The following is a 12,863-nucleotide window of genomic DNA, read 5'->3' as shown; positions in this document are numbered from 1 at the left end:
TTTCACATTTTACTTGTGAGCAACGGCACATTTAAATCTTACAAATATAGTTATTTGGCTTATATCGTGATAGATATCGTTATCGCCTGAAATGAAAAAAACATATCGTGATATGAAAAAATCTCATATCGCCCAGCTCTACAACCAGGATATCTTTTCATCATCTGACTTAACTAAACTTAACTACAGTCACGCCAAATGGTCAAATGACACTGGTTATAAGGTCAATGAGTAAACCCAGGTTTTCAGAATCTAGGAATGAGGAGCCAAAAGAAGAGCAAACTATAATCCTAAACAAATATGAGGAAAACAGCACCAAAAACCACAGACTGAGTTAATAGATTATTGCTATCACTTCCCTGGCATTAAGCAACAGGTTATAATTTTGTTTACTGTTAAACTGATATGACACCTAGACATGTTCTTGTAACACATAATAACTATTTCAGACTCAGTTTATCAACTGAAATAACAGATATGAGGAAGAAAACATTATTTAAAGCCATAAGTAGGCTTTAACTATCTTTTATAAAGTCCAGTAGCCTAAAGAACTTGGAACTCTCCATTTTCCACTTGCCATGCCACAAAATAAATGTGACATATAGAACAATTAAATGTTTGAAATGTTGGCTTCCCAGCAAGTTCATACCATTTAAGAGTCTAGACCTGATGTTCCTGCAGTACAGCCAAAAGGTGGAGACATTCGCCAAAAGGCCTACAGTGTCTTACTATGGTTTATAAGACCTTCAACTAAACTTGACTGGTCAGTAAGCAGTAGTTAAGAGCTTAACCCTGATTCCTGGTTCATAGCCATTTGATATGAAAGCCATTGCAAAAGTGGGTCAGTGTTTCAAGTGTCGTTTCACTTTTCCTTCTGCCCCTTAACGTGGATAAAGACAAAACAGAGATCTCCACACTGTCCCTGCACCTTCTCTTCAAATAAACATCACTCAACAACAATGGAGTCGCAAAGAGAAATACAGGCCAAGCACAGAACCTCACATAAAACAGAGACAGAGAGCCACAGTCATGCAGACAAAACCTCTTGCTGTGACACCACCTTTCCTATTGTGTGCTAGTGAAAGCAGCCATTTATCCTAAATCATATGTTTCTCTGGCAACCGTAAACACGCAGTTTATATGTACACATAGACAGACGCACATCACACTTGCAGAGATGACTGAGCTTATTAGCCTGCTAGGAAAAGTAAGTAAAGTAAGGATACTGTTTCTTTAAATGGGTCTCTCAGTATTTACTCTAAAACTCAGCAACAGTTATTCAGTTCGACGTCAAATTGAATGGCCACTCGTACCCTTTTTGTATTTTTTTTTCAGCAAACCACAAAAACACCACGGCCAATCAAAATTGATCAGTGGCAACAAAGGCAGATAGTTATTAACATTCCCAGATGTGTAAAACACCGACAGCTGCTTAAGGGCTGAGCCAAAACGCATTTGAAAAATGAAACATCTGTTAAAAGACTCGGCACACCTTAATTTTCCACTAAAATATTTCTTGCTCCTGATATTAAAGGCTGCCACTGGAATATAGGAAGTTGCTCTCTAGTGTTTGGTCGACACACATTTACAGGCTTTCACCCTAACCCTTGTTTACCTGCCTGCAAACGCGTGTGGATTTTTAAAATTACAATAGAAAGATCTACTTAAAGTGCTGGTGAATAGTCACAGCTTTTTTTATTTGGTTCCCAAAAAACTCAATACTCTGAAGTCATAACCTCTCTATCCCTCTGCAAATATGTCGTATTTTCTCTTCCTCTTTCTCCATTCCTGATTCTCTTTCTGTCTGTCTTTTACTTCTCAGCACATCTGTCTGTCTGTGTGTGTGTGTGCCTCTCTTCAGGCACTTATATACACACACACACCCTCTTCCAAACCAAGTAGGAAAATTCCTTTCATCAGCCAGAATCCAATATTAGAATATCGGGACTCTGTCTGTGTGAAATAACAAAGACAAAGAGATGACAGCATTCGAGCGCCGGTGTGCATTTAAAACCTTATCCAGGTACCCTGTCAACAGATGAGGTGACCACGTCCACTGACATCGCCGTGCCTGTGGTATCGAGTCACAACATCATTTTTTGGTAATCAAAAGAATACAGAGCATTACAAATCATAATGTCAAATACAAGTATTTTCCATCTGTAAAAGTCAAACAGTCACCAGTTACTGCGTGTATTTTAAGCTTTAAAACACTGAGCCATATAAAGGGGACAAATAATCTCAAAATCTCACCAGAGCTTTTGATGATTTTTCATCTTTTTCTGCCCAATACTGCCTAATGTTGCATGGAATACTAAAACTACATAACACGTGGATACCATCTCTATTTCCACCAAGTAACAACTGTGCTAGAACACAGTATGATGGCACAGATGATCAGTGTATGTATGTATGACAATACTGCAGAAGTGTGACCAGTCTGTAGAAACAATAAACCACAGGCCACAAACACAAATTTATAGTAGCTAATAAGCCAGAATAATCAGCAGAAATCCATTCACCGTGTGCTTGACAAACACTGTCAAGCACACTCATCAGTGAGAGCGTGAGCATTCATGCCTCTCCCTCTCTTGCTGCAGCGCTTCATGAATGTCATCTGGGGAGGATTTAAATCCATTTTCCCCATGATGCTGCAGTGCATGGCTGCGACATGTAAAGTCTATCCCTTCTGCCTGATAATAGCAGAGTCATGCAGGTACGCATGAGCCCTTCTTGGCTAGCAGGACTGAAATTTGTAGAGCGGATCTAGCGAAGATTTGGGAAACAAGACAGACACGCGTTAGCAAACACAGAGAGAAAAAGAGTGAGAGCTGCCTGATGCTTTCTACAAGAGAGTCTTTAGCAGCAGCGCACAGGGTAATGACAGGCTGTAGTGAAGGCATGCTGTTGGGAATGTCACAGAAGAGACAGCATCTCGATGCATCTCTACACACACACACCCCTCAAATAGATATGAGGATGCACAGATTTACCCTATAATCAGTTCCTTCTAGATAGGATGGGGAGCAGTGAGGTAAGTGACAGGAGGAATCAATGCAGAGGGTCGATGGGCAAACATTAAGTCCGCAGTCTGACAAACCCAGCAGACAGTGCCCACAAAACAGCACAGACAGAAAGTCTTTACACGTGCCGCTGGGCATAAACAGCGGTCTAAAAGGACACAGAGACAACGGCGCTAATGCCACTGTGGTGCCAGCCAAAGTTTTCAAATGAAGCAAAGAAGGAAGAAATGGTTAACTGTGAGCCAGGTTACCCTGAATTACTCTGGTGTTTTGTTCAGATGCCAGAAATACCTGTTTTAGTGCATCGCCAAATCAAACCTCTGCCAGGATTTGTTGCAGATTTAGTGTCAGAAAAATAAAATAAAGAATATTGAAAGGAAAGGTTTGAGAGGTCTAAAATAAACCTCAGTTCAACTGCTCAAATAAACAACAGCTTATGGATGACTAGCTTCAATGACCTGAGGTTCCATAAACTTGTTAAATCTATGCCAACGGGGACATCAAAGGTGTGTTTTGTCTGCTTTCCGTTGCTCCACACCTCACTGAGACACTCGACGAGCGCTCTTCCTTGTGTTTGCCACTCATATGTACATTGACACCAGTAATTCCAGTTTAACAACCTTGTGATCTCCGATAACACTTCAAAAGTATTTTGTTCCTTACTGACTATCAAGCTTTGTCAAAGAACGCCATGGGGAATTTCTTCGGCAGAAGAGGAGTGCTGAGAGGTGCCAGTAAAGAGGCGAGGGCGTGAAGTGGGCTGGTGTCTTCTCTTCGAAATGGAAATAAGAATCAAGCAGTCGTGGTGGTGGTGTTGGGGGATAAGCCAAGCAGTGGCCCATCTTATCTAGTCATCTGGCACTGCAGTAACAGTGCAAACATGCTGTAACACCCACTCCCCTTCCTGGTACCTCTGAGCCTGTTCCTTCCCTCTCCAGCCTCAAGTACATACCACACAACCCCTCACCCCCCAAGATCTGATAAGCACCCACTGTCACTCAGAGTGACAGTGGGTGCTGGATCCAGTGTGACTGCCTGATGACAGGGAAAAAAATCAACAAACACAACAATCAGCTAGCGACTAGTTAACAACTCAAACGATCCTTCCTAGCAGTTACAATCTACTCTCCCAGCCCTCTCGTGTCCTTGATCACCGGCAGAAGCTGCACCGATGAACTGCGATCGATGAACAAGCCAGGGCACAAATCGATCATTTAATTGCAGTCTGCGTTTAACGCATGAGCGAGCGGTGCCGGTGCACAGCAGCAGCACAGACACGCAGGAGACAGAAGGGGAAAGAAAACGCCCTGCCTTGTACAGTGTCGAAACCTCAGCCCCGTGGGTCCTCTACGCAAACATACACACATCACCTTAACGTATGCTTTGATAGGAGGCCGCGGTGAGACCACATCTGGACGACACCTAATTTGTGAGCGTTTCCTTTCGCCTTTTGTTGGCCATCGGCGCGTTGCCTTAAAGGAGAGCGATCACACGCTTGGGGGCACGCTGATCATCATGTACCATTTATGATTGCCATTATTTATACACACAAAAAGTGATCCGCCACGTCTGCACAATGACAACCTTCTCGAATGGTTGGTGAAATGCAAAGGCAAGTCTGTCCTTTACGCCTGGTAGGATAGGAGAGGTGAGGGTAACAGAAAAAATGGGATGCATTACGCCAAGTCAGATCAAACACAGCACGCAGTAAAGTAAGCACAGATTTGACGCTAAATCTCTCCGGGTTGTGCTGCATGAAAACATCTGAGGGGCTTTGAAAAGTTTTACCTTTAACTTGAGTCTCATATTCGGCCACGATCTCCTTGTCCTTTCGGAATTTCGCTGGAGACGTCATGGCTGAGTTTGGAGATCAACCACTTGTCCTCGCAGTAAAGTCAAATTTCTCTTAATAATTCAACAAATCAGCCGTAGATGGAAGGATTGTCAATCTGGAGCCGGTTTTTCAAAAAAGGAAAAAAGAAACAAAACAGCCAAAATGAGATATTTACAGCTCTTCAGTGTTCCCGTGGATAAGTATTGTCTCCCTGCCTCTGCTCACTCAGGGCGCATTGTGAGTTTGGCGCTGCTGCTGCTGTGTGCTCCTTCCCGACGCCGCGCCTCACCGCCTCCTCAAGAGTAATGGTGCCAACAGCTTCATGAGAAAGGAGAGTCATTCCCTTTACGAAAAAAAACCCGATTAACTTCTTACTCAGCACTTTGGAAAGTTTTTTTCTTTTGTTACTTGCCCCGAGCGAATCTCGATCTCACTGCTGCCCGTATGCTTGTCTAAACTAAAGTGCTACCCTCTCTTCCACCACCCACCTCCTGAAGTGCGAAAGAGGAAACCAAGTGGAGAGATGGAGGGGCTGGCTGCTGGTCAGCCCCCAGTGCGCAGGACAGGCATGGATGCACACATTCACGAGTACATACAACTACATCTGCTACAGCAAGCCTTTAGCTTGCATGCTGCAGGACCGACGGGTATTTATTTGCCTAGGTGAGCTTAGTTTAAATGTGTTGGTAGAGGAACACCTATTTAGGAGCAGGTCACTGCAAATGTGGCTGAAGAGAGCCTCGTGCTTTATTTAGCTATGAACATTAGCGTAAATGCATATAAATTCTAACCCTTAAACTGTAACACGCTAGTTGTGAATACATACATACATTCCTTCATAAATTCAGCTTTTATAAGAACAGAATACCTGTATACATATATTAAAATGCATTCCATCTTCAGCCTATTACTACGTCAACTTTCTTTTTCTTTTACACTGGCTAAACTACGACCCCGCCTCATACCTACCACTCCACCACGATTGGTCAAACGGTCACACGTGAACGACATTCAAGTCCACCAATCAGCTTTTTTCAGAATTTTGAATCAGGGTTCGTCAAGTTGAATTTTTACCCAATCGCATTCAGAATCCGTAATGAATTTGACCAATAGCGTTGGTTACTATAAAGTGTACATCCAATCAAAATAGCGTATAGGGTCTTTTAAAGATAGTTTAAGGAAGTCCCGTTAAATACCAGGAAGTTGTAAACAAAGCTGACAGCTATTTAGTTAGCTGTTAAGTACATGAATGGATGCCCAGTAAGCCGTGAAAACAGGCCAGTTGTTCATCGATATCGTGGATTAATTAACAGTACAGCTTGTTTTATACATATAGAGCGGGTTTCGCGAGAATATATATATATATATATCCCTTCGTATGTTCGTTTCACAAGCTAACGTTAGCTGCCTTCCGTTATATCGTTAGGAAAGGCTAACGTTTGCACAAGGGCATTGGAGCTAGCGTTGACGCTTGCAAAGTTAATTTACAGCTTTATTAAACCGAAGTGAACGGTTAGTGAGAATTCTCAGTGTCTGGTTCTTTTTTCCCTTTCTGCGTTTGCTGTCCGGAGGCAGAAAGAACGTGAAAAAAAGGGCGAAGTCCGCATTTAGCAAAACAACAATGTCTACTTCAAACGCTAATTTTAAAAACAAGTGTGTGACCCAGGTGAACTGCATATTTTGTGACAGCCTGCTCTGCACGAGAGGCATGAAGGCAGTGCTTCTTGCAGACACCGAGGTCGAGCTGTTTTCCACTGACATACCTCCCAATAGGTAAGAGCTAATTTTCTTAGTAGTGCTGCTAGTTTTTGTTTATGTCGGTTTCCAAGGCAAGTGGCAAAACTGTGGCAAAGTGATGTCTGTCTGCTTAACCGATTGGAGGAGATACACAATGCTCTGGCCAAGCTGCCGTTATAATTAATAGGGTTTGTTGTATGACAATATAAATTAAGTGTGTGTTTTTTTTTTTTTTTGTCCTTTAATGGGTGTGTTTGTGTCTCCTTGCACGAACCCTCCCCGCAGAACTGTTGACTTTGTGGCCAGCTGCTACTCCACTGAAAGCTGTAAATGCAAACTGAGAGACATCGCATGTCTCAAATGGTATATATTATATTATATTATATTATTCCTTTTCGTCTTTGCAGTGTTTACTTTGGAAACATAATCTGTTGATATTCATAAGAAGGACAACAAACAGGTAGTTGCATATGTACACATATCTGTACAAATTGTTGGGCCTGTCCACTGTAAGTTTATATGCTGATTATTTTATTTTTGAGCCCGTTGCTATACTAAACATTAGGTAGTGCTTGAAAAGCAACATTACAATTTATACACTTTAGCACAATATCACTTGTATACACTTTAGCACAAGTGATCAAATGATACTGGAAAATACTTGTTTTTACTTAAAAATGTCAGTTAAATAAATATTAAAGCCATTGCCAGTTATGTCTGCACATATTAATTTTAAATCATATTTACAGCACAGTACAGTAAACAGTGAACCTTTATAGAGTTTCATTTGTGTTCATGGGCTTTTGTTATTGTACGCAGGGCAAACACAAACATGTGTTAGATAATGGAAACTCACTAGTAGTGTTGGCACTTTTCAGAAGTGCCCCCAGCAAATAGCTGACTCACGTTTCTTCTTTATCCTCGCTCCCTCCCTCTTTTAGTGGAAATGTTGTGGGCTATCACGTTGTAGCCCCCTGCAAACCCTGCCTGCTCTCCTGTAACAACGGCCACTTCTGGATGTTCAATAGCGATGCTGTTTCTACTCTCAACAGACTGGATTCAACAGGTCAGTATAAACTCACCTTTGATAAAACTGAAATGCTATGCAATTGCATAGTCCATGAGATGTGTACATAAGACTTCATAAGTCCCCTTCACATGTGTCTGCAGGCCTTAATCTGCTCCTTTGGGGAGATCTTCCCGAGCTAGATGACAGCGAGAATGAAGAATCAGAAAGCCCATCAGAGGAGGAGTGTATTAGGTAGAGTGGGATATGGACAATGTGAGAGACCTGGAGTGCCAGCTTTTGAGAGGTGGAGATTTTAAAAAAAGAAAAAAAAGTGTATAATCCATGCTGGGATGAGACAAAAGAAGAGGAACCAAAAGGGTAAATGAACACCCAGTTACATGGGACCAGCAATCCTGCTGTACTACTCTGTGTGGGCTGAAAGATTAAACCATTGTTCACTTATGACCCTACCTGGAAAAAAAAAGTGGTGTCACAGCAGGTGTTTTCCCACTATAAGCTGGCAGAGAACACCTGCCTTGACATTAGTGATTTGGGGTGTGGCTGTAAATACTGGAAGGTTTAAACCCAAAGAGAGCGGTACAGGGGAAGCTTTTGGTGCTCGTAATTGAGTGTTTTAATTACCCTTTAACCTGTGACCATGCCTTTCCTGATCACTTTTCACTGTTAAAAGCACAGACACGCACATTCACACATTCTTTTCAGTCTTTCTCTCATTTTTGTACATTTGTGTGCTATTATTTTAACAAAAACAAAACATGCAGCTGAATTAAATTGAAAATAACAGACAGCTACACTCCATAATCTAGTGTGTTCTGCTTTTCAGAGCTCATTGTTTTGATCAGCCTTATGAAAAGTTGGGTGTGGTGTGATTAATTAATGGTACATACCAGTGAATGCTTTGCTTTTTCACACCATTAACACCATCAGATTTTTCTGGGTAGGAGGTCTGAAATTTACCTATATCCTTTTTTTTTAATAGCACTTATCTTTATGTTGAATGTGCTGTAATAAGTAAAACTTCTATTAACGGTAATCTTTTAATCTCTGGAGGCCTTTTCAGATATGGGACATTAAAATGTTAAAGTGACAGCATTCTGTTCTTCAGACATGGGTGACTTTTACGTTCATGTTCCTCGAGGTTTTATTAAGATATACTAAGGGGACTGACAAAGAGACAAACGTGTGTTTGTAATATTTTGAGTGATATGTCGAATTATTGGCAGCAGCTATTGACGCGTAAAGAAAAAAGCTTTTCTGTCTTATTGGGATCAACTCGTGAGATACTCAACTCGCACAGATGCAGCAGAGGCATGCATTCAGATTTACGCCATGTCGAATGTGACACAAATTTTTTCTACCCGGAAAAATTACTGTCACGACTTTTGCTTAAAAGTTATCGGGGTGCTCAGGCACAAAGCTTAACATGCTCAGATGCTGTCAAATTAATGAAAAGGCGCTAACTGAAACTTTGAGTTCTTTTTGAATCCCTCATATTGAAGAAATAGCACAATTACAGAGTGATGTATCTATTTATGTTCCTTGGTCGTAAAGGGCATATTTAATTTAGGTTACCTTACAATCTGCTCTTCTGTCATTGGTGGATTTTGAGATGCTGACATAGTGTTTGCTGCACTTGTGATAGCAGCATTTAAGTGTTTAACACCCAGCCGAGTCTGACTGTAGCAGTGTTCCTTACTAACTTACTAACCTATGAATGGGTTGTGCTTTCACACAAGCCTGTGGAGTATTCACCCAGAGCTCAAACAATAAATAGCTCAATATAAACAAATGCTTACATTTGTGACAATTTAAAAAAAGGATGCCGATCATGAAGCAAGATCGTGAAAACATGAGCTCAAATGAATGCGAGTGTCGTAGCTCTGTTTCTGTTGCACAACTGTTCACTTTTTATGTAGCAGCATACCTGTAGCAACTGAGGAGATGGAAAAAGTGAACTCCAAAGAATCATGGGACATATCAGTGTTTAACTTACAGGTTGCCTCCTAGTCTAGAAAGATAATTACTTCATGTGGCGCCTGATTTATAGAAAAGCCTTTGACTTTTTTTTTGTGAGCTGTTTGAAATGATGCTTAAACCAGTGCTACAAAGCTCCCAAAATTGAATATTTTAGCCTTACTGAAATGAACCTCTGTTAAACTGTAACCTCTGGGCTGTTGCTGTATATTAACCTGTCATCACTGAGTGACCAGGCCATTTACTCAGCAAGCTACAAAATCCTCCATTCACAACAGACTCAACTCAAAGCCTCTTTTTCACAGTGCCATCCTTAAGCTCTTGTTATTGTTTCACTGCTGTGCCCTGCTAATACTATGATCCTGTCTTAAAGTAACAATGTTTCTGTGGGTGATTGACAACTTCCTGTGTTGCCGGTGAACATTATTTTAAAAAAGGAAAAAAATGAGCAAATGTTGAATGTCCCACTTTTTAGGTGAAGGAAGAGGAGAAGAAAGGAAGCAGCTTTTTTAAATGTTTAACTGGCCTCTGTTTGTCTATGCTATAGCCTTTAGTTGTGGAAATACACCCATAAACGAGGAAACTTTTTCTGTATTTTCCACATCTATCACCTTTTAAAAATTATAACTGACAGTCTGTCACACTTTCACACCAAATACTGTCTGTGTGGATACCATACAGTGCATCAGCTAGGTATTTATTATATCCACAAACCAAATATCTATCACCACATACTTACTTTGGGGGTTTTTTTGTTTACAAAATTTGTTTACAACTGCTTGTTTTGTTTTGTGCTGTAGTACTTATGTTTCTGTTTCTGTATTTAATATTTAATTGTGTAGTGCTTTGTTTTGTACATTTAAAGACTGAATGTGTGCAGTTTTACCTCAAGAAGGTATTACTCGTGAGCTTCCTCTGGCTAGGACAATTGTCAAATGATAATCAGAAGAACTATTTAAATGGCTGTGTCTGGATGTGAATAACTTTGATTAACATGCCCTGCTGAAAATGTATATTTTGGAATTGCACTGAAACTGCATTGATAGTTTGAAGAAAATGATTTGTTGTTTTGTATGCTTGTTAAATTAATAAAGTTTTTTTTTTTTTTTTCCAAAGTTTCTCATTTGCCCCAAACTTTTTTTTTGTTGTCAGTTTTTTTGAGTATATAACAAGTGGACACTTTATTAGAGATACTGCTCAACTGCAAATGCAAGCATCTGTTTAGCCAAGACAGACAGCAACTCAATGCACCATGTTCAAACTGAGCATCAGTAAAGAAAGGTGATACAAGTGACTTTGCATATGGAGTGACTGTTGTTGGCACAGGGATCTTGTCTGAATATTAGACAACAGTAACTCAAATGATCTGTTGTTACAACCGAGGTATGCAGAAGAGGATATAGCTACAGCAGCAGAACACCACATCAGGTGCCACTTCCATCAGCTAAGAACAGGAAATGAGCTACAAATCCCACGTGCTCACCAGTATAGGACAATAGAAGACTGGCGAAACATTCTCTGGTCTAATGAGTCTTGATTTCTGCTGCAAAATTCCGATGGTAGAGTCACTGTGGGGGATATGTTTTTGGAGTATTTTGGACTACTTGGCACCAACTGAGCATTATTGCTGATGATGTCTTTTGTTTTTGTACAAATCGTCTGATTGCTTCTTTCTGTAGGATAACATGCAGCGTCACAAATCTCATATCATCTCAGACTAGATTCTTAATATGACAATGCGTTCATTTTGCACAAACAGCCTCCAGAGTGTCCAGATTTCAATCCAACTGAGCACCTTTGGGATGTGGTGGAAAGGGAGAGTCACATAATGGATGTGCAGCCGACAAATCGGCAACAACTGTGCTATTTACCCCATCTTTTACTTATTTATTTGTTCTGTCAAATTAAGCAGATGACTCCACTGGCTTTATCATTTCACATTTTAATCTTATTGAGCCAGGAATCCATCCCATGTCTCTGAACACCCCAGTTAGGATCCAGAAAAAGCGTTCTGCTCTGTTTTATATTCCGTAAATCCTCCGCATCCCTGGAGTATCATTTAATTATAGGGAAGACTTGCAAGTTCTTCACATATTTTTAATTTGCTGACAACAGACCCCAACGCTATCCCGGCTGCTTCAGCCAGAATTTTTAATCCCGCTTTTTATCTCATAAATTTATCATATAAAAGGTATTTCATGGTCTGTTCACTTGAGCTCTATTACAGAATGTTTTGACAAACTCACAAATCATTTAGTACGAGCCCGTCTTGAATTACCCTTTAAAACACTGGTGCACATTAAAACCAGAGAAAAAGACTTTTGCAATAGTGAAAAAAAAGGCGTAATATAATTAATTTTATAAAGTGGAATATTGTACTTGTTCTTCTATGTTCATCATCATAATCATCAAAACACTATCCCCCAAGTCTCTTCAATCCACACAGCTGATATGATTATCATGATTATGATAATGAATTTGTCAAATGAATATTTAACTATGGGCACAAATCACAAAGTTCATCACCATGTGTGCATAACAGAGCGCTTCCCCATCTTTAAAGTGAATGACAGAAAAAAAGCGAAGAGCAAGATAAGTTGGTGTCATTCCAAATTATTATTAAATATTAAATTATTAAAGGAGGATATCTTCAAGACAGCAGGAGGGTTAATATGCTACAGGCTGTTTACTTTGGAGACATGCTGTGGATATGGATGCAACCTGACACGACACCTTGAATACTGCATAAAAATGAGAAAAGAAATATCACCTGTAACTAAATTTGATCATTTTGTAACAAAAAGTAATTAAAAACGAATTATTGTAATTAATAATTTGCTTTGTTGATTTAGTCTTAATTCTTAGAATACATTTGATGGTGTCAGCGCGCTTGTACCGATGGCATATTTTTACCCCCCAAAAACCTGTATAATCACGAGGAAAGCAAATTGTGTTTTGACTGTGAATTATTTTATTTAACAAGCACAATACGAAATCTGAATGCTGTGTTTTATGTTATACCTCAGTGCAAAGGTATGAAATTCATAACTAACATGAAACTAAAGAATATTTTTTTCCACCTATTATTACCTGTGAAGTCTGTGAAATCTCCTCCACAGACAGGTCAAGGAGAAAGCCTTTGTTTGGAAAGTTTACAGTGTAAGGAGAGCTCTTTTCAGTGATGGGGATACTACGCCAGAAGATGGAGAAGCATGCCAGTAGACATCTTAACTACAAAGAGAAAGAGTATTTGCCTTGAAAGAAT

The 12,863-nt window shown here is 40.1% G+C and overlaps 2 protein-coding genes across 2 annotated transcripts in view; one reads left to right on the top strand and one right to left on the bottom strand.

Annotated features, from left to right (window-relative positions):
- srgap2 (SLIT-ROBO Rho GTPase activating protein 2) overlaps positions 1–5,381 on the bottom strand; it is a 56,218-nt gene extending 50,837 nt beyond the window's left edge. The window contains exon 1 of the mRNA XM_005739455.2: positions 4,812–5,381. Coding sequence (XP_005739512.1) covers positions 4,812–4,878 — 67 coding nt within the window. The 5' untranslated portion in view covers positions 4,879–5,381. The remainder of the gene's footprint in view (positions 1–4,811) is intronic.
- A 652-nt stretch (positions 5,382–6,033) lies between these two features.
- LOC102213485 (protein FAM72A) lies at positions 6,034–8,353 on the top strand. The gene is made up of 4 exons (XM_005739452.2): positions 6,034–6,630; positions 6,880–6,957; positions 7,536–7,660; positions 7,765–8,353. Exons 1-4 carry the CDS (start codon positions 6,479–6,481, stop codon positions 7,857–7,859), a joined length of 450 nt encoding a protein of 149 aa, XP_005739509.1. The 5' UTR covers positions 6,034–6,478; the 3' UTR covers positions 7,860–8,353.
- The last annotated feature ends 4,510 nt before the right edge of the window (positions 8,354–12,863 follow it).

This window comes from Pundamilia nyererei, unplaced genomic scaffold, assembly GCF_000239375.1.
Source record: "Pundamilia nyererei isolate P.nyererei 1_Seehausen unplaced genomic scaffold, PunNye1.0 scaffold00092, whole genome shotgun sequence".
Lineage (NCBI taxonomy): Eukaryota > Metazoa > Chordata > Actinopteri > Cichliformes > Cichlidae > Pundamilia > Pundamilia nyererei.
Note: the sequence above shows the minus strand (reverse complement) of the source record. Positions and strands in the feature narration are given on the sequence as shown.